General features: G+C 39.8%; 1 protein-coding gene across 9 annotated transcripts in view; it reads left to right on the top strand.

Moving 5' to 3' along the window:
* The window catches only part of LOC147023545 (uncharacterized), a 137,537-nt gene that overhangs the window by 92,099 nt on the left and 25,995 nt on the right, over nucleotides 1–19,443 (top strand). For 6 of the 9 annotated variants that reach the window (XR_015060271.1, XR_015060270.1, XM_085889040.1 and 3 more), the window contains one exon: nucleotides 14,194–14,280. The exons of 1 other annotated variant lie outside the window; for it this stretch is intronic. Coding sequence is in view for 4 of the 8 variants with exons in the window: in XM_085889040.1 (XP_085745166.1) it covers nucleotides 14,194–14,280 (87 nt within the window). In the remaining 4 variants the exon portion in view is untranslated. Of the gene's footprint in view, nucleotides 1–14,193; nucleotides 14,281–17,618; nucleotides 18,183–19,443 lie in introns of those variants that run through there. 2 more of the 9 variants (XR_015060273.1, XR_015060274.1) reach the window with 2 other exon arrangements.

The following is a 19,443-nucleotide window of genomic DNA, read 5'->3' as shown; positions in this document are numbered from 1 at the left end:
CAAAGAATTGATTCGATTTTGGTGAAGTTGTGAATCCAGATCTAGATACGAGGATTATTTAATTCTTACAGTGATTCTTCACCATTGAGATATAGGATCAAAAACGATATAGTGCTGTATAGCATGATATTTCAAAAATGTATTGGGCCCGATATGTTCTCATGGATCAGGCATTACGTGGCGGAGGTATGCACTCTACCGAGTGCCCTTCTAGTTTGTTCTGTGGCTTGGAGAGGAGTTACAACACCAGATTAGACTTCAGATAAATGCAGCTGCTGAGCATTTGGGAAGAGTAACATCTCTTCCTGGAGCACTCTTGTTACCAGTGACACCATCTTTAGGACATCACATTTCTTTCCTCATAATGTCTCTGCACTCAGTGATGGCAATTTAAACAGAAATTTCCTCCTCTGCATGGGTGCTAACCTATGGTTGTTTCTACGTGCTCTATCCTTTTAAACTCTGAGTATCAAGCAAGGAAGTAGCACGTACCATTTTAAAAGTCTGTGCTATGACTCGGCTGGGTTTCAAACCACTAACCTCCCAGACTCAGAGTAGATATTTATAAGCTTCTTCATTTATACAAATAAATTACATGTATAAGGAGACCATCATTCCCATGCATTTGGGCCAATATCTATGTACCCCTCTATCCCCAGCGCTTCTCGGTACTAATCTATCTCTATGTTTTAGCTAATTATAATCAAAATGATGGGTGGCCCTTTCGCTAACTTTTTTTTCTTTGGTAGTGGCACGTGAAGCCTTCTTTGCACATGCTATTTCAGCTGTCATTTTATACTGAATGTGTCCATTTGCTTGTGAATGTGTCAATTTCCAATATTAGCTCTGCATTGAGCTTCATTGCTTGTTTATTTTAATACAGCGGTATATGACTACAGTCAAAGAGAAGAATGGAGCATATTCCTTATAAAGTGGGATCCATTGTGAATTGCAATAAGTAGAAAATGTATAACTTGAAAATAAATCCTTATTGGTGGTGTCTGTGTCTTAATAGCTAAGGAAATCTGACCGGTGCAACAACTGACTACTCCAGTGAGGGAATTCCATTTGAGAAAAAGTAGTGATTTTCTTATTTGCAATTGTTCAACTCTTTCTTTGTTCATTTAGCATCCTCTTGAGCTCATATGAATCAACAGTGAGCAATTTTCACATCACTTGATTACAAGCTATAATGCTACCTTTTCATATAGGATTAATAATGATCTGTTACTTCTTGAACGGCCCAACAGATTCCCCCATTATTGTGGGGTCAGCTGGGATAAGTTTATGGGCCAAGTTTTTCACAAATTGGCTGGCTATGGTTGGCATTCGACTAAATATGGCAGAAACTTGGAATGTGGTTCAGGGTTCCGTCAACATGTCGCCTACTCTTTTTGAAAGGCACCATGAGTTTTTAATGTCCACCTACTAACACTAGTTCTGTACATGGTACACCCAACTTAACATCCATCCGATGGATGGTGCAATTTATGATGCAACACTCTGTCAGTGAGGCATAGGTCTGACAGTTTAAAGTCGGGTCAGAAATCAAACCCAGAATGGACAGCTCAAATGTAAGTGTACTACCTCGGTACCATCCTGTCTGACATGCGATTTATTATGATATGGGTTTGCAAATATATATTTTCCACCAATTGAACATGTCTTAAATATGTTCGACTGGGGAAAAAATACAGACACCTAGGAGTGAAATATTTATTCACACAACAAGTGGATACACATTTTTGCAAGCTGTAACACATTTTCGATATGTTACATATAAAATATTTTCCAATATCATGCCCGAGTTCATCAAGATTAGCAATTTCCTCGGGGTTGAGTATTCGTAATATTCAACAGCATAAGGTCAGGATAATATGCCCCTTTTGACACCCTGGTTGAAAATCCCCTCTCAAAATTTTCAATCCTCTTAATAATTTAAATGCATTCTGAATTGATATTTTAAAAAATACATATATATATATATATATATATATATATATATATATATATATATATATATATATATATATATATATATATATATATATATACATGGTATAAGATTGGGGTGGTTGGGATTACACATTTTGAAAAAAGAAGGTGCTTTCAACCAAAAGTAAAAAAACTAGATCGACTCTGCTAATTTGAGAATAAAGTGAGAGCACATCCGGTCTCAGATGACGTGTTTCGCCGACTTCACAACCTGTGTTGATTTTGGAAGCGTGGCACGTGAAGAGCCGGGAGGGTGATCTAACTGGAGAGACGGTGGACATACCCACACAATACACACCTCTGTTGTAAATGGCAAAAACTGGATGGTGCAAACAGCTGGTTAAGGTGAGCAACAAGCAACACTCAATCCGAAACACCACATCCATATGTGCACAACACCAACGAGAACCGCAACACTCGCACAACCAACACCTCATCATGCCGAACCCGGACACGAAACTAACCGTGTTCTTGTCCCGGAAACACAAAAGCAACAACAGGCACACACACACACACACACACACACACACACACACACACACACACACACACACACACGCTCACCCACACACATACAACACCAGATCATGTGCAAGTAAAAACACAAAAGAGCAGAGAACCCCTTCAATGATGTGATTTGACGTTTGTTTTTGCTTTTGCAAAATAGAAAAAAAGCACTCCTCCATTTCACCTCGAGCACCAGCACGTGACCGGAAATGAGCGGTCATATCGAAATAAAAACCGGACACGTACCGAGGCTCGGGGTCTATTGTGCCTGATGAAGCCGGCTGCGAAGCCCGTGAAATGTTTCCCGAGACCGGTTCTGCTCTCACCTTTTTGCTCAAATTAGCAGAGTCGATCTAGTTATCCCCCGTCGCGTGGTGGAAGGGGGATATTGTTGTCACCCGGGTCGTCCGTCCGTCCGTCCGTCCGGCTGGCTGGCTGGGTGTCAACATTTATAGCTGTGAGTGCAATAACTCATAAACTGTTTGCCATATCGATTTGAAATTTGAGTCACACATGTACCACCTGAAAAGGAAGAACCCTATTGATTTTGGGCGTGGCCGGATCCAAGATGGCCGACTCGGGCGGCCATCTTGAAAAAAATGTTTCAATGGCAGCAGATTCCCCATCTCTGATGGGTATATTTTTATCCCCCGCCGCGTGGTGGAAGGGGGATATTGTTGTCACCCGGGTCGTCTGTCCGGCTGGCTGGGCATCAACATTTATAGCTGTGAGTGTGATAACTCATAAACTATTCGCCATATCGATTTGAAATTTGGGTCACACATGTACCACCTGAAACGGAAGAACCCTATTGATTTTGGGCGTCGCCGGATCCAAGATGGCCGACTGGGGCGGCCATCTTGAAAAAAATGTTTTTTGTAATAAATGGAAAACCGCTTATCTGATTTCAATTATTTTTGGTTACTACATTCCTCACCCCTGGGGAACTTTTGCAACATGGTTTCGGCCCGCTCAGACATCCAATATGGCCGCCAAGCAGCCATGTTGAAAAAAAAAAGACGTTATCTCGATATAGGCTCTAATTTTTTTTTCTTTTCTGATGAAACTTGCTGGAAATGTAGGTAACGGAACGAAGTATGTTGCTATTGAATTTCGGCCATGTTGAACATCAAATATGGCCACCAGGCAGCCATCTTGAAAAATGACTATCGCAAAATAGGCCCTAATTTTTTTTCTTTTTCAATGGCGGGGGATTCCCCATTTCTGATGGGTATGTTTTTACTTTTGGTTATAAGTGCCTTCTTCTTCTTTAAAAAAAAAAAATATATATATTTCTATACTGTATATACACACACACATACACACACCGAGCAGAAAAGGTCATCAAAATTATGGGTGACCCTTCTGTTTTTTTCACATTAATCAGCCTTGAAAACTTGGGCTTAAAACTGAAATTATGCACAAAAACCTTCATTTATTGCACAAATTGCTCATCCCTTTATTTAGGCAGTCTATAGGCAACAGACTGCTGCCTTGATCGCTCCCAAAAACAAAAGAACAAAATACCTGGGTTACGTACATGAAGCAAAAACAAGGCAGTCTCGATAGTCCATACATAGTCCAAAAAACGAACTGCCTTATCAGGAAGTCGCCAGACTTCCTATGTCGGGATGACTCAGACCATCCAGAGGTTTCATACGAAACAAATCCTCAAAAAAAATCAACTAAGATACAAACTTTGAAACCTATAAGAGACCTACCAGTCGTCTGTGGATGATCTCACATGCAATTACAGTTATTAAACTTTCGGATGATATTGTTAAAATATATAACTAATTGACCAACCTCAAATCGCCATTTTGTCATTATTCTAATTCTTCTTTTATTTCGAGAGCAAAACTCAAAATTGGTCTAAGCTCAGGATTTGTTTAAAACACGAATCCATGACTCGTCAAAATTTACAGAACTCGAAAGGATTCCACGAAAAGTAAGCAAAACTGTACCTCTACGCATAGTAATAGGAAGTGAATGAGAGTAGGCAGACGGTTGTTCTTCGCAGGTTACGCGGTTTTTCCGTGTGAGACATCATCCACAGCAATGCTCACCATAATAGTCAGGAGGTGCATCTGGTGTTGAAAACGACGGATGTGGTCATCATTGGTTAGGTATTTATCGGTATGCCATCTCCTGATGATGGCAAACAAGCCTGAAATCCAGATAGGCAGCTCCGTTTGATGGTTAACTGATGTTGACCATGTAATCTGCTGTTTGGCAGAGTCACCGAGCCGAGGCCTCCAGGTTGGAGGTGATGCTCTGGTGGAGGACTATGTCCAATGGCGATTGGGGAAGTGCTCATCACACTCCACATATTTTGATTTATGTATATATACGTGTGTATATATATATATATATATATATATATATATATATATATATATATATATTCATCCATACTGTATATCTCTCTCTTGATTTTGGTTCACAACCACCACAAACAATTGTGTATGTGTTTTTGGTTATTATCTCCATGTGCGGGTTTCAGAAGGTGGAACGGAGCCCTCCCAAGTCTTAAAGTATCCACCTCTCTTTACTCCCCAAAGCTTTGCTTTTGCCAATTTCCATTTGCTATTTCCACAGCATTTCATTCTGGTTTCCCATTTGATGCTCCATAGGTCAGTCTTATATCAGTTTTGATTTGGGATATCAGTTTCGATTCATCATTGCAATTTGTGATGCGGTGTGAAAGGTGCACAGAAAAGGTCATCAAAATTTATTTCTGTGGGATTATTTTAGATTTTCTAAGGAGTCTAACGTGTCTTCAGGGACTTAAAAGGTGAAATAAGGTCTATCGAGTCTATCGAGGTTTGGACAATGCTAGACCAATGGAAGGAAAGGACAAACACGGACATGTTGGAAATCAACAAATAATTTATTAATAATAAAATAAATAAATAAAAACAACCTTTTATTTTCTGAGGTAAATAAAGAATGCATTTCAAAGCAAAATCAATCAAAATGCCAGGAAAGAGACAAAGAGGAGATGCTTATTGGGGGTTGACTTATTTACAGCTAAACATAGACAAGGGTACCCAGCAGATCATTCAGGGGTGGGGGGATCGTCTCGCTCACCAGAAAGTTGTCCGTGAAGCGAAAAACGTCCTGAAATGTGTGCGTGCGTGTCACGTCCGTCGCCAGCACCCAGCTTTGTCGTGCACCCTCTAGTGGGGCAGCTTTGAACACCAGTCGAAGTCCGGAGGGCACCGAGATCATCCGTCGCGGGTTTAGTTTGACCCTTATTTGTTGGTGACCAACCCATACCTCACTTGGCGGCACTACTCACACCCACACGCGCACCACACTCTGCCTGCCGAAGCACTGGGAAGGACGAATTGTCTCGTCAGCGCTGGTCAGACACCCGCTTCTTGCTCGCTTCTCTCACCCTTTGCTTTTTTCTCTCTCCTTTCGCTTTTTCTTTTTCCTCTTTCGCTTTTTCTCCTCACGCTCTTCTCTCCTCACACCTTTTCTCTTCACACTTTTTCTCTTCAGAACGTACCTCTCGCTCATTTTTATATCTCCAGGCCGTCTCCACGGGGTGCCATCCGCCCTAAGCTCACCCCGCCCCACTGGCGCACGGTTCCCATGACAACCTGTGCGCTCCCAAAAAAGGCGGACGTCGGAGCTCACAAAAAATTGCAGCTGATGAAGAATGGGGGCGGGCTTCAGAGCTCGTGAAAGAAATGTGTGTAAACGTGTCTGTCGTAAAGAAAGAAGCTTCCCAGAAGAGAGGGGATCTCTCCTTTGCCCTTCTCAATGCATCACATTTAAGATCCCATTAGACATGGGGATGGGGCTAATCTGAACATGCATTGAAGGAAATAACTGTCTGAGGACCTGGATGTGTGGATGCATTCATGAGAATGGATTCTGAAATCCGTAACAATATTATGAAGGCTGGGCTGGGAAATGGATTGAGGCACATTTTGGGCCTACCACCTGATGGAAGATCACCAAAGTTCTTTACATGCCAACCAACCAACTGCAGGCACCTATCCCTCTCGACATTGCTTCTTCAGTCCCCAACCAAGCTGTTAACTCCCCATCTCTCAATACTCCCCATCACTTTGCTTTTGGCAATTCCATTTGGGATTTCTCATGGCATTTCATTCTGGCTTCCCATCCAATGATCCATATATCAGTAGTGTCAATTTCACTTTTCAACATCCGTTTAGGTTTGGGATATCAGTTTCGAATGTTCAATGCAACTTGTGATGCGACGTGGATGGTGCAGGATGAAGATCGTCAAAAATGATTTTCGGGGCAATTTTTTTCAATTTTCTAAGGAGTCTAAAGTGATTTAAGGGTCGAAAGGTCTGAATGGTCAAAGGTATCTAAGCGGCATAAAGGTCTTGGGTGTCTAAAGTGTTTTCAGGGTCTTAAGGGTCATAAAGGGGTCTAAATGTTTATTGGATCTTATAAGGGTCTAATGGGTCAAAATGGGTCTAACGCTCTTAAAAGGGCCTCATGGGTCTAAAGGTCTAAAGGGGTCGAAGGTTGAAAGAACAAAAGGGGTATAAAGTGTCCAAAGCATCTTAAAGTATCCAAACGGTCTTAAATAGTCCAAAGGGTCTTAAAAAGTCTACAGGTCTGAAAAGTGTCGAAAGGGTGGAAGAAGGTGTATATGTCGCAAAACGGTCTCAGTGGGTGTGAAGAGATCTAAGGGGTTTCAACGGCCTTATGGCAACTAAAGGGTGTAAAGGAGTGATAATGGAGCAAAATGACTTCCTCATGACTCATTAAAACCCCCTATTTGGCACATCGTGGTGAAAAATCTGATCGTATAAAGTTTCATTGTGATTAACCTTGGGAGCCCAAAGCAGTAAGGTCATAAACAAACAAACAGCAGAACAACTTACCTTTTTGTGAGGTGGTTTGTTGGAGGTTTATACGTTGGCATGTGGCGGCTTGGAGATGGCGACATGTTGGTTGCGCAGCAGGCATGCCTCATACATGCCGTAACAATTCCAAATCTTTTTGGGTTTTTTTGCCCTTCTGACTTGCATCATTGAATATGTGGCTTATCTGGCTTTAATTTAATGTATTTGTTTAATTTGTACAAATTGTAATTTTAAAACGAGAGCCTAAAAACTTATAATGGCCTTAGTTTAAAACGCACCAATTGGCCCAATTACTTTAGATCATCACGACTTAATTAAATGAGATATTTCAAATCTGCTTTGTTTTGAGACAATCAGAATACACTCTCAAATCTATATACCAACTCTTGAAACAACTATATAGGTATACTGATCAAAATCTCTTGTTTTAAACTTTTGGATGTATATTTGGAGGTGTACATTTGGATTGTATTTTTGGTGAAGTTGGCGAAGGTGGTAACCTTTTTTGTACAAACTATTTCTTCACCCTTGAGTTATGTCATTAGATGAGCAGTAAAATTACCTTTAAATCGATGTATATGGTTGGTTTTTGAATGATTAGCGCATTTGAGAGGTCACGTGACTCCTTTGCCGATCTTACCGATCATGTAAACGTCTTGATTAACAGTTATATTTCACATTTGATACAATATTTGATGATCGGGGTTCATCATCTCACCAATTATATCAATTTAGGCTTTTTATGAAGCATGGTATACATGGATCTACCCTCATGGACATGGTGACAGGACTGGTGGTGGCTCTGTGGTTCTGTTCTGAATTGTGAAAAATGACTGTTTAAAATCTCTATTTAGGTTCTTCGTGAAAAAAATGTGATCCTATAACGTTTTCTGGCAATTAACCTCCGGAGCCCAGAGGGAGCTCCTGAGGTCACAAATAAACAAACAAACAAACAAGCAGTCATAGACTGGTACTTACGAAATCGTCAACTTGACCTCTGACCTTGTCTAATAAAAGCTGTCTCTCGAGAAGGTAGCGACGCAAACCAGAAGTTTCTACGATAATTTTGTACCAAACCATCAAAAATCGAATGTTTTGGATGTTTGACCTCCTGTGACCTTGACCTTTGACCGATTTTGAATAAAATCTAATCAGCACGAGCCATCGCCCTCCTGAATCACGTGGTGTAATTAGACGTTGGTAGCTTCTTCTGTTCTTGAGTTATCGTGCCTACAAACAAACAAACAAACAAACAAGCAGTCATAGACTGGTACTTACGAAATCGTCAACTTGACCTCTGACCTTGTCTAATAAAAGCTGTCTCTCGAGAAGGTAGCGACGTAAACCAGAAGTTTCTACGATGATTCTGTATCAAACCATCAAAAATCGTAAAGTCGACCGAAGCAAAAATCTCCATTTCTCCACGCAATTGTAGTATACCTTAACGTAACTCAACGATGCGTCTGCTCGAGCGCACTGCATCATGGGACGACCCGTGACGCGTCGAGTGAAATATTTTTTATACAATCTTAAAACGTCTCCAAAACATGCGATTTTTACCAGAATTTCGACAACCGAGTTTTAAGCGTCCTAAGCGATCACAAAAACCGAAGACAAAATTAAATTCGAAGCTAAAACGAACTCGTAACGTCGAGCGAAGCAAAAATACTCCATTTCTTCACGTGAATTTAGGGAATTATGTTTGACCTCACTGTGACCTTGACCTTTGACCGATTTTGACCAAAATCTAAGCAGAACTAGCCATCACCCTCCTGAATCACCTGGTGTAATTTGACATTGGTAGCTTCTTCCGTTCTCGAGTTATCGTGCCTACAAACAAACAAGCAGTCATAGACTGGCACTTACGAAATCGTCAACTTGACCTCTGACCTTGGCAAATAAAAGCTGTCTCTCGAGAAGGTAGCGACGCAAACTACAAGTTTCTACGATGATTCTGTACCAAACCATCAAAAATCGAATGTTTTGGATGTTTGACCTCACTGTGACCTTGACCATTGACCGATTTTGACCAAAATCTAATCGGCGTGATCCACTACCCTCCTGAATCACGTGGTGTAATTTGACATTGGTAGCTTCTTCCGTTCTCGAGTTATCGTGCCTACAAACAAACAAACAAACAAGCAGTCATAGACTGGTACTTACGAAATCGTCAACTTGACCTCTGACCTTGTCTAATAAAAGCTGTCTCTCGAGAAGGTAGCGACGCAAACCAGAAGTTTCTACGATGATTCTGTATCAAACCATCAAAAATCGTAAAGTCGACCGAAGCAAAAATCTCCATTTCTCCACGCAATTATATTATACCTTAACGTAACTCAACGATGCGTCTGCTCGAGCTCACTGCATCATGGGACGACCCGTGACGCGTCGAGTGAAATATTTTTTATACAATCTTAAAACGTCTCCAAAACATGCGATTTTTACCAGAATTTCGACAACCGAGTTTTAAGCGTCCTAAGCGATCACAAAAACCGAAGACAAAATTAAAATCGAAGTTAAAACGAACTCGTAACGTCGAGCGAAGCAAAAATACTCCATTTCTCCACATGAATTTACGGAATTATGTTTGACCTCACTGTGACCTTGATCTTTGACCGATTTTGACCAAAATCTAATCAGCGCTAGTCATCAGTCTCCTGAATCACGTGGTGTAATTTGACATTGGTAGCTTCTTCCGTTCTCGAGTTATCGTGCCTACAAACAAACAAACAAGCACACAAACAAGCAGTCATAGACTGGTACTTACGAAATCGTCAACTTGACCTCTGACCTTGTCTAATAAAAGCTATCTCTCGAGGAGGTAGCGACGCAAACCAGAAGTTTCTACGATGATTCTGTACCAAACCATCAAAAATCGTAATGTCGACCGAAGCAAAAATCTCCATTTCTCCACGCAATTATACCTTAACGTAACTCAACGAGGCGTCTGCTCGAGCGCACTGCATCATGGGACGACCCGTGACGCGTCGAGTGAAATATTTTTTATACAATCTTAAAACGTCTCCAAAACATCCGATTTTTACCAGAATTTCGACAACCGAGTTTTAAGCGTCCTAAGCGATCACAAAAACCGAAGACAAAATTAAATTCGAAGCTAAAACGAACTCGTAACGTCGAGCGAAGCAAAAATACTCCATTTCTTCACGTGAATTTAGGGAATTATGTTTGACCTCACTGTGACATTGACCTTTGACCGATTTTGACCAAAATCTAATCAGCACTAGCCATCACCCTCCTGAATCACTGGTGTAATTTGACATTGGTAGCTTCTTCCGTTCTCGAGTTATCGTGCCTACAAACAAACAAACAAACAAGCAGTCATAGACTGGCACTTACGAAATCGTCAACTTGACCTCTGACCTTGTCAAATAAAAGCTGTCTCTCGAGAAGGTAGCGACACAAACTACAAGTTTCTACGATGATTCTGTACCAAACCATCAAAAATCGAATGTTTTGGATGTTTGACCTCACTGTGACCTTGACCATTGACCGATTTTGACCAAAATCTAAACGGCGCGAGCCACCACCCCCCTGAATCACGTGGTGTAATTTGACATTGGTAGCTTCTTCCGTTCTCGAGTTATCGTGCCTTCAAACAAACAAACAAACAAGAAGCCAGAATTTCGTTCATAGAACGAAAAATCTTGCCGAACTGAAGCACGTGAAGTGCAAACTGAAACAAATACTTGTGACACATTGATCAGTCTATCGCTCGGCGTATAGAGACTTGTGGAAAGAGTCTATTGATAATGATCTAAAGATTAATCTTAAGATTGAAAACTACCAATAATATGTGGATGCTAGAGAATGTTCTGTTATCACAGGAAGCATTTTTGGTTCCTTGACAAACTACAGATCTGGAAAGCGCTCATCAAGGGCTTTCATATGAGGATATTACTCGATATGGTACCTAAGATTTGAAAAATTGACCTTGGGGTCAAAACATTTCGACCCCAGGCGCTAACCATGAAGGTCAAGGCCGATCTCCACCAAAAACTTATCAGCTGAGCGCTAAACCATATGCTACATTCCTACAAAGTTTTGAGAAGATTCGATCAAAATTACTCCCAAAATTAGGGTTGCATTGAACTCCATGATTTACCACAAAGTGACCTTGACCTTTGACCTTGACCTTGACCATTATGTGTGCTGAAGGGTATTCCAATAATACGATGATAATTGTAACCACAAGAAATTTCAATGAGAATTGCGCTCTACAGAGTGATTTAAAGGCGAAAAATAGGCGACGACAAACACTTTTATGAAACAAAGTGACACACAAACAAATAAACAAACAAATAAATAAATAAACAAACAAACTAACTTACCGACCGATATAATCTTGCCGAAAATTTCGGCAAGATTAACAAACAAACAAACAAACAAACAAACAAACAAACAGAAACGGAAGGCATCAATATACTTACGAAATCTTTAGATTTCGTAAGTAACAAACAGAAACGGAAGTCATCAATATACTTTCCTAATCTTTAGATTTCGTAAGTAACAAACATTTCGCTTTTATAGATGTATATATTTGTATTTGTGTGTGTATAACAAATCTTTATCGCAAGTGTGGTTGAGATGTTATATGCTATTTCTGAATAAGTCATGTGTAATTATCTGGGGGTTTGGTGGCAGGCTCACACTTTAGATTGTAAAGAACTTTCTCCTTGATTAATCCTCTCCCTTCATTCAGCCTCCAGATATATTGTAGGGTTAAATAAATTTTCTCAGCGTGGTCAAATAATAATAATAATAATAATGACCACAACAAACAACAACACATTGCTTTATTGGATTTCCAATGGCTTTGGTTATAAGTTCATTGAAAATTATCTTAATGCATTTCTTTTTCTCCAGGGATTGTGGCCAAATATATGCAATTATATCAACATGCCCATTCGGTTGATATAATTTTCGACAGTTTAATGGCATGTGGGATACCGTTCCCCCTTTTCAAAATCTCGGGTCTGCCTTTTGTCATTTGCATAAATGATTTTGTCCTCATGCTTTCACTGTGACAATTTTTTTTCCCATTCCTGTGGCCTATTCTCCTCTCACCCCACAAGGCAATCAACTTAAGTTTCCTTTTAAACTGATTGGATGTTTCATCGTCTGTTCTTCAAAATACTTTACATTATATAAAGTCACGTCAAGTAACAAAATATTATTGGATAAATAAGATCAGCTGTATATTTTCATCCATATATCGACCTTTCCATGGCAGATGTTTCCATTCTGTTCAGTTCCCCGTAACAGGTTTCTGGTTTCTTACAGATGGTTTGTGCTTGCAGATCAAGATATGGTTAGTAATTAAAGCCCCCAATGAGGTCGAAATAAACTTTTCACCCAGACATGGTTTTGCAGCCCAGCTGTTCTAATGCATTTAAGAACTCATATTTCACCATTAGTAATGATGGTGTCAACATTGGAGCAACAATCAAGCTGGTTATCTGCTACGAGACAGGTGGTTGATGCGACAGCTGCAATCAGGGTGGCTTGAAAAAAAGACTTGATGAAGCTGTATAAATATTTATTTCACGCATATGACACAAATTATGTTGATCTATCTGAATACTTTCACAAAGTTTTGCCGACTCTTTGTCATTAGCTGCTACATCCCATCTTGTCTGCAGCTATGCTAACCATCATCTCAACCCTGGAAGACTCTATACAGTTGTGGAAGAGCAGTTTTCTTTCTCACCATGGAAGGATAACATGACTGAGGACAACTTTGCCTCATTAGTAAGGCTCACAATTAGTGTGTCCATCTTTAGGAAAGGTAGAAAAGATCATGTTGCTATAATTTCAAGGCTGAACTCTCAAACCAGTCATCTTCTTTAGACTTCTACAGAATGACACAGAAACCACTTCCCTATTCTCTCAACCACCTCCTTTTTTTCATTTGATTAAATGAGACCAAACTTTGAAAAATTTTCTGGTCAAAAGAACACTACCTTCCAATTTACCACCTGGAATATTCAAATGTTTGCATAATCGTTGTAATACCTGTGATATTATCAACACCACAACATCAATATCAGGACGAAAGCACACCACCAATATCAAAGATCATTTCACTTGTACGACCTTCAATGTAATTTACTGTATTTTATATTTGCAACAAACTTTACATCAGTGAAACTGGACGACGGCTTGGAGACAGCTTTGGAGAACACCTCAACAATGTTAGAACCAATGATAATGATGTTCGTAAACCGGTCTCTTGTCACTTCAAGCAGACAGGACATGCTATCCATCACATGTCTGTCTGTGGTTTGATACTCTACCATGGCAGCAATGACTCCTGGAAACTTCAAGAATAGTATTTCATCCACAAACCCTTGTACCAAATGGTTTGAATGAAAAATCTTCTTCCTTTTAATTATCATACCTTGACATGCTCAACTTTCACCCCTCCCTCCCGTTTACTTTTTCTATCCATATCCTTCCTCCTCCCTCATGTTCCACTTCCTCTTCCTCTTTCCCATTCCCCACCTTCCCCTCTCTCCTTTTGTTCCTCCTGATGACTTCATCTTTGCTCACTGATACCCACCCCATTCTCTCTTTTTTTCTCATGAAGGGTAAAGCCCAAAATGTAAACTCTTCTTTTATTCAAGGTGGATCCACTACCATTTGAGGTGTTTTAAAAGATTAATGGTATTTTCCCCCTCGCCGAAGAAGAGGATATTGCATTTGGGTTCGTTTGTTTGTTACTTGCAAAGTTGAAGTTTTTCAAGTACATTGGTCAGTCAATTTTGTTATTCACTGTCTGTTTGTGTTTGTTTGTCTGTCTGTTTATCGCCTACAGGTCTTAATTCCAAACCGATCGTCATGAAACTTTACCAAGTTGTAGAGGTAGTGTCAACTGAGAAGCCTATTGATTTTGAGGTCAAAGGTAAAAGTCATCTTGAGGTCACATTTAGAAAATCGTCATTTTTTCATCCGATTGACTTGAAAATTAAAAAGTAATTGAATTGCATTAGTACATTACTGAATTGGGAAACCAATTATTTTTGATCAAAAGGTCAATGATATATATATATATATATATATATATATATATATATATATATATATATATATATATATATATATATATATATATATATATATATATACTAAAATCATCAATTTTCAGCTGAAAAATCATCAATTTACATCTTATTGACTTGGAAGTTGAACAGGATTTGCATCCTCCATTACTGAATTGGGAAAGCAACTATTTTTGAGGACAAAAGGTCAACTCAAGGTCAAACTTCTAAAATCATCAAATTTCATCTAAAAAATATTCAGTTTTCATCCGATTGACCTGAGCTTTGATTAAGATTGCCTCCTTGATTAATCCATGTCTCTTTAGATTAATTTTAATATTAACGAAATGGATAAATTGATGTATCCATGGCAACCTGAGAAGGGGTGGATTTTGCAAGTATGGATACATCGAGGTGAAACTTTACATCTATGATTGCCTATCCATGAGGAACAAAAGATTCACACAAATGATTTCATAGGTCATGTGGTTTAGCAGCCATATTGGATTTATGCCTGGTGTTGGCTTAATGGTTAGGGTGGCGGGCTTTGGATTCTAGAGTCCTGAGTTCAAATCCCGCTCAGCTGTTGAATTAATACCAGGTGGAGTTTACTCGGCCTGTCATCCTTCCGAGGTCTGCAAAATGAATGCCAGCATGCTGGTATACTGTGTCGGAGTGGCGACCCATCCAGGATTGTGCCTAATAGACAAGGAGACTGCTGAAGCAACACCAACGCTCTGCACAGAGTATGGTCCCAATCTCCTCCTCCTCCATGTTGGATTTACCCTAAAACCTATAAAAAAATATTCTCCAGAACGGCAAGACAGATCGAGGGGAAACTTCACACAAATGTTCCCCATGGCATAGGTGTACAAGTTTGTAAAGAAATAATTGATCGGTCACTTGGTTTGGCAGCCACATTGGATTTAAGAAAACATTAAATAATGTTTTCTCTGGAACTGCTTAATCAATCGGCGTGAAACTTCATAAATATGATCTAGTTGTGATTTGGGGGGTGGGGGGGTACAGGTTTTAAATTTCAACTTGATTGGACAGATGGTCTGGCAGCCAAAATGATTTAATTTTATTGAATTGGGTTCTTTTTAATTTTTTCAACCCCGAACAAAGCGGTGTTGCATCCAAGTGGGACATCTTGGTACTCGGTCATCACTGCCAGCAGTTATAAAGTGAGTTCCAATTACGTCTCTTATTAATTACGTAGCACACCAGTACACAAATGGCACACACAATACACCACACAAAACAAGTCCTAGCAAGGGTCTGTAATCTCTGATTGCTCTTTTTCTTCTTTTTATTTGGTTTTCCACACACCTCCACTCTTTTGTTCCTCTTTTTTCTCACTTTTGTAACTGACTTCCAGAGGTGGTTCAATCACACTCTTCCCTCCATTGTTTCATGCAAGTTGTATTCCTCTATCTCATGTCACCCTCCCCCCATTATTATCTTCGATATGCTCTATTCCCAATAACCCTATCCAACCCCACTTGCTGTTTACTGTGTTTCTTCCCCTCCCCTCTCTCCTCTTTTCCTGTCCATTCATTCCCATGATTGATGTGTCCAACTGTGGCCCAAGTACTTTTATGTCGATCCTGGTATTTTCTACCTTCTGTCACTTTGCTCTTCCATCTGCCAAGATTTTGTACACAAAAAATGCTTAACACTCATCCCTGTTCAAACTACTCTTTGCACCTCTTGCCACTTCCTCCAAACTGTTCAACCTCACCCCTCCCCCCATCCTCACACTCTCAACAACCATCTATGCACGAACATTTTAAGCCCATTATCACCCAGAGGCTTCAACACAGCATGGCTGGTGTTAGTTCAACTGCATTGTGTTACCACAGCATTGAAACTGGATTTGGTTGATCAACCGTAATAAACTCCATCAAGTTCACAGTTGAAGTTGCATTCAGGAGGCGTGCAATGTGTGCACATGGTGGCTGTACTCATTATGTTACCAGAAAGATTGGATAGCTCATGATAGCGGCACAACACCTCTGCTGGCACTTCTCATCCTGTCTTGCTATTTCACACCCTGCTGCTCTCTTCCACGAGTGCCAGACAGACTCGACCAAAATGTCAAGATGTCAAGTGCCATGCTCTTTTTTGAAAGATAACGCTATTACGCGGCTGCGTTGAGCTCATGTTGTGGCACAGGCTCGCGAGTGGATTGTACCGTGTCTTATTACCTACATACATGGCAAACGCCTGCTGTAATCAAGGAACAACATGGTTTAATCTCAAGTTCTCATGCTGCATACTTTTCAATGATATTTTCTGAATGCCATTTCCAAAACTTTCTGAAGCACTCACCACATGAAATGGAGTAATCTTTACTGAAACAATTACATTAAAAAAAATTAAACCTTTTTCTGTGAGGTCATCTGGTTTTAAGTTTATTTTGCTTCTATTTTGGAGGATTCGGAAGGGTCTCAAGCCTCCATCAAAATGATCTTTGGTCACCCACATTATTTTCTCTTTTTTTTTTGCTGAGTTAATCTCAAAACTTTCTCGTTTAAAAATAAATCTTTGTCGTATGACTCAATTTTCATCATTTTACTCAAAATGGTTGCATAAATACAGAAGTTTAATCCATTAAACAGAACATTCAACTAAAGATTCCATTGACGTTTCTATCAAACTGTAATGCTTGGCTGTAGAAATAAGACCTTCCGCTTAATATTGTGTCAAATATTCACATATTTGGTGACTGGAAGCTTCGATATCAATGTTTGCAATTTTTGGATGATATTGCATCATGAATCGGAAACATTCAGTCCACAGCGTCCAGAAACCTATGTAGACTTTATGGCTTTCTGGGGCACATGGACTAAATGTTTCCAATTCATGAAACGATATCATCTTCAAAAAGTTTAATATAGGAGAACAATATTTGCTATTAGAATCCTATTATTTATCTGCAATTGATCACTGGCTTTGACACCAATACAATGTTTATGATGGACCCTCGGCCTCTCTTCCTTCTCTTCCTCTTTTCCTCCATATATTGGAAAAGCTACATATATTGAACAAGCAGTTTTAAAATGGAGCACCTCACCACCATTGGGGCATTTCAATTGCATCAGATGTGGAAATAAATGGGAATTGTTGCTCCCAGCTTGCCTGCTTGATGACAGAAGAGGCCGTTTACATTTTTGCCGCCCCATCCCGACCCGTTTAGAATCCCGTGGGGCCATGGACAACTTGTACATATCAACTCATCTTGCAGATTCTCTAAAAGATTAGTATCTGAAAATTATGGTTGTTCCTCAACATGTTTGATGCATGTTGAGCTGTACTTTCAGAGCTGAACCATTTATGAACGTTTTGAAAATACCTTTTACCTGTCAGATTGTTTGCTCAACATTCACTTGTAACCAAATATACATGAGATGTAATATTGTACTTTGTAGTAACGAGGACGCCCAGACGTTTCCATAAAAAGTTCTGAAATAATTTTTCATTTCTAATATTTTGCAAAATGGAAACAGGAATGGTTCCGAACCTCAAGATGTGTCGACAAACGTTCACTCTTGAATCCATTCAAAACCGTAAACGATTCCTCTTCTGATTATATGACTGTTTATTGATTCCAATCCGATCCTGATAATGTGTATTGTCCCACCTTTCTGTCTGCAGTAGGGACATGTGACTTGTGGATTTATATCAAATCTTATCCAAGCTTTCTTAGACACCAGATGGGCACTACTATTTGTACCTTCCAATCTGCATTGTATGCAAACAGTACCAAATAAACACTTCGTTTAACTTTCTATATCCCATTAAGTTAATCTCTCAGTTGCCTTTACTTAAATTTGAACTAGATTTGTTGAAAATTTACTCGCAATTTACTAAGTATACATCTGCATGCCATTAAACCCAACATCTGTATTCTGTTTTATTAATTGTCAGGATCTATGTGCTTTGTTATCAGCTCAAATGTACACTGTGAAAAATGGACCAAAAGATCTTTTCAAGTCCAAATGATTGCAGACACGACAGCTTGCTATGAGGGACGACATGTTCCACTGCATCCACCCCCACCCGCACCTGAAGGCAGTTTTACTTTTTCGACCTTAGTCGGGATCAAACCCAGGATCAGACAGCTCGGAGATAAATATGCCCTCCTGACACAGCGCCACCAATGGTTATGATTTTCATCAATTGTGATGTCCTCATGATTATTCAATTATGATTTCCTCAGCCTGTTCAATCCCAATCCTCTCTCCAGGGCTTCAAGTTGTCATTACACCACAACCTTAGGTCATCCTCCAACCCTACCCATGATTTTTTTTTTCTAACAAACTTCCACGTCTACTTGCAGCTTGCTATGTTTCCTTCCTTCTTCTCTTTCCTTATCCCATTTAATCATTTAACCCCTTGTTGTGCCCACATGTTCTCACACTGCCCCACTCTAAGTGTTGCCTTCTCTCCTCTATCACCTTGTTTTTCGATGAGCCTAGACTTTGGAGACAAAAAATCAATGATTACTGCATTGTTCAACACACAGTACATAGTAAATGTTAATGAACCGCTATTTTTGTGATATTAGAAATCTCATTTGTGCACAGTTTTATTATAATGGGTGAATTTACCTATTGTGTATACCCTGCTGTATAACCTCTGTCAAAAGTGCCGTTTTCAACTTCCTGCTCATTTGTCATTATGGATGTCCCTTCGAACCCAGCTCTTATAACACACCTCTCTGAAAGTAACATGCATTTTTATGTCATTTGTTCTCATTTCATTAACAAATGAGGCTTAAAAACACATTATTATTATTTATTACCTCCGCCACCGAAGGTGGACAGAGGTTATGTTTTCACCCCTGTCTGTCTGTCTGTCTGTGAGCAGGATGTCTCAAAAATGTAGTGGATTCGGATGAAATTTGGTGGACAGGTGGGTGTGTGACGAATCGATTCGATTTTGGTAAAGATCTGGATACGAGAACTTTTTAAAGTAATTCTTAACCACTGACAAATGGGTGGGGGGGGGGGGGGAACTAT

Source organism: Eptatretus burgeri, chromosome 7, assembly GCF_056783735.1.
Source record: "Eptatretus burgeri isolate ZD-2024b chromosome 7, Ebu_testis_v1, whole genome shotgun sequence".
Classification (NCBI taxonomy): Eukaryota; Metazoa; Chordata; class Myxini; order Myxiniformes; family Myxinidae; genus Eptatretus; species Eptatretus burgeri.
This window is presented reverse-complemented; position numbering and strand designations above follow the sequence as displayed.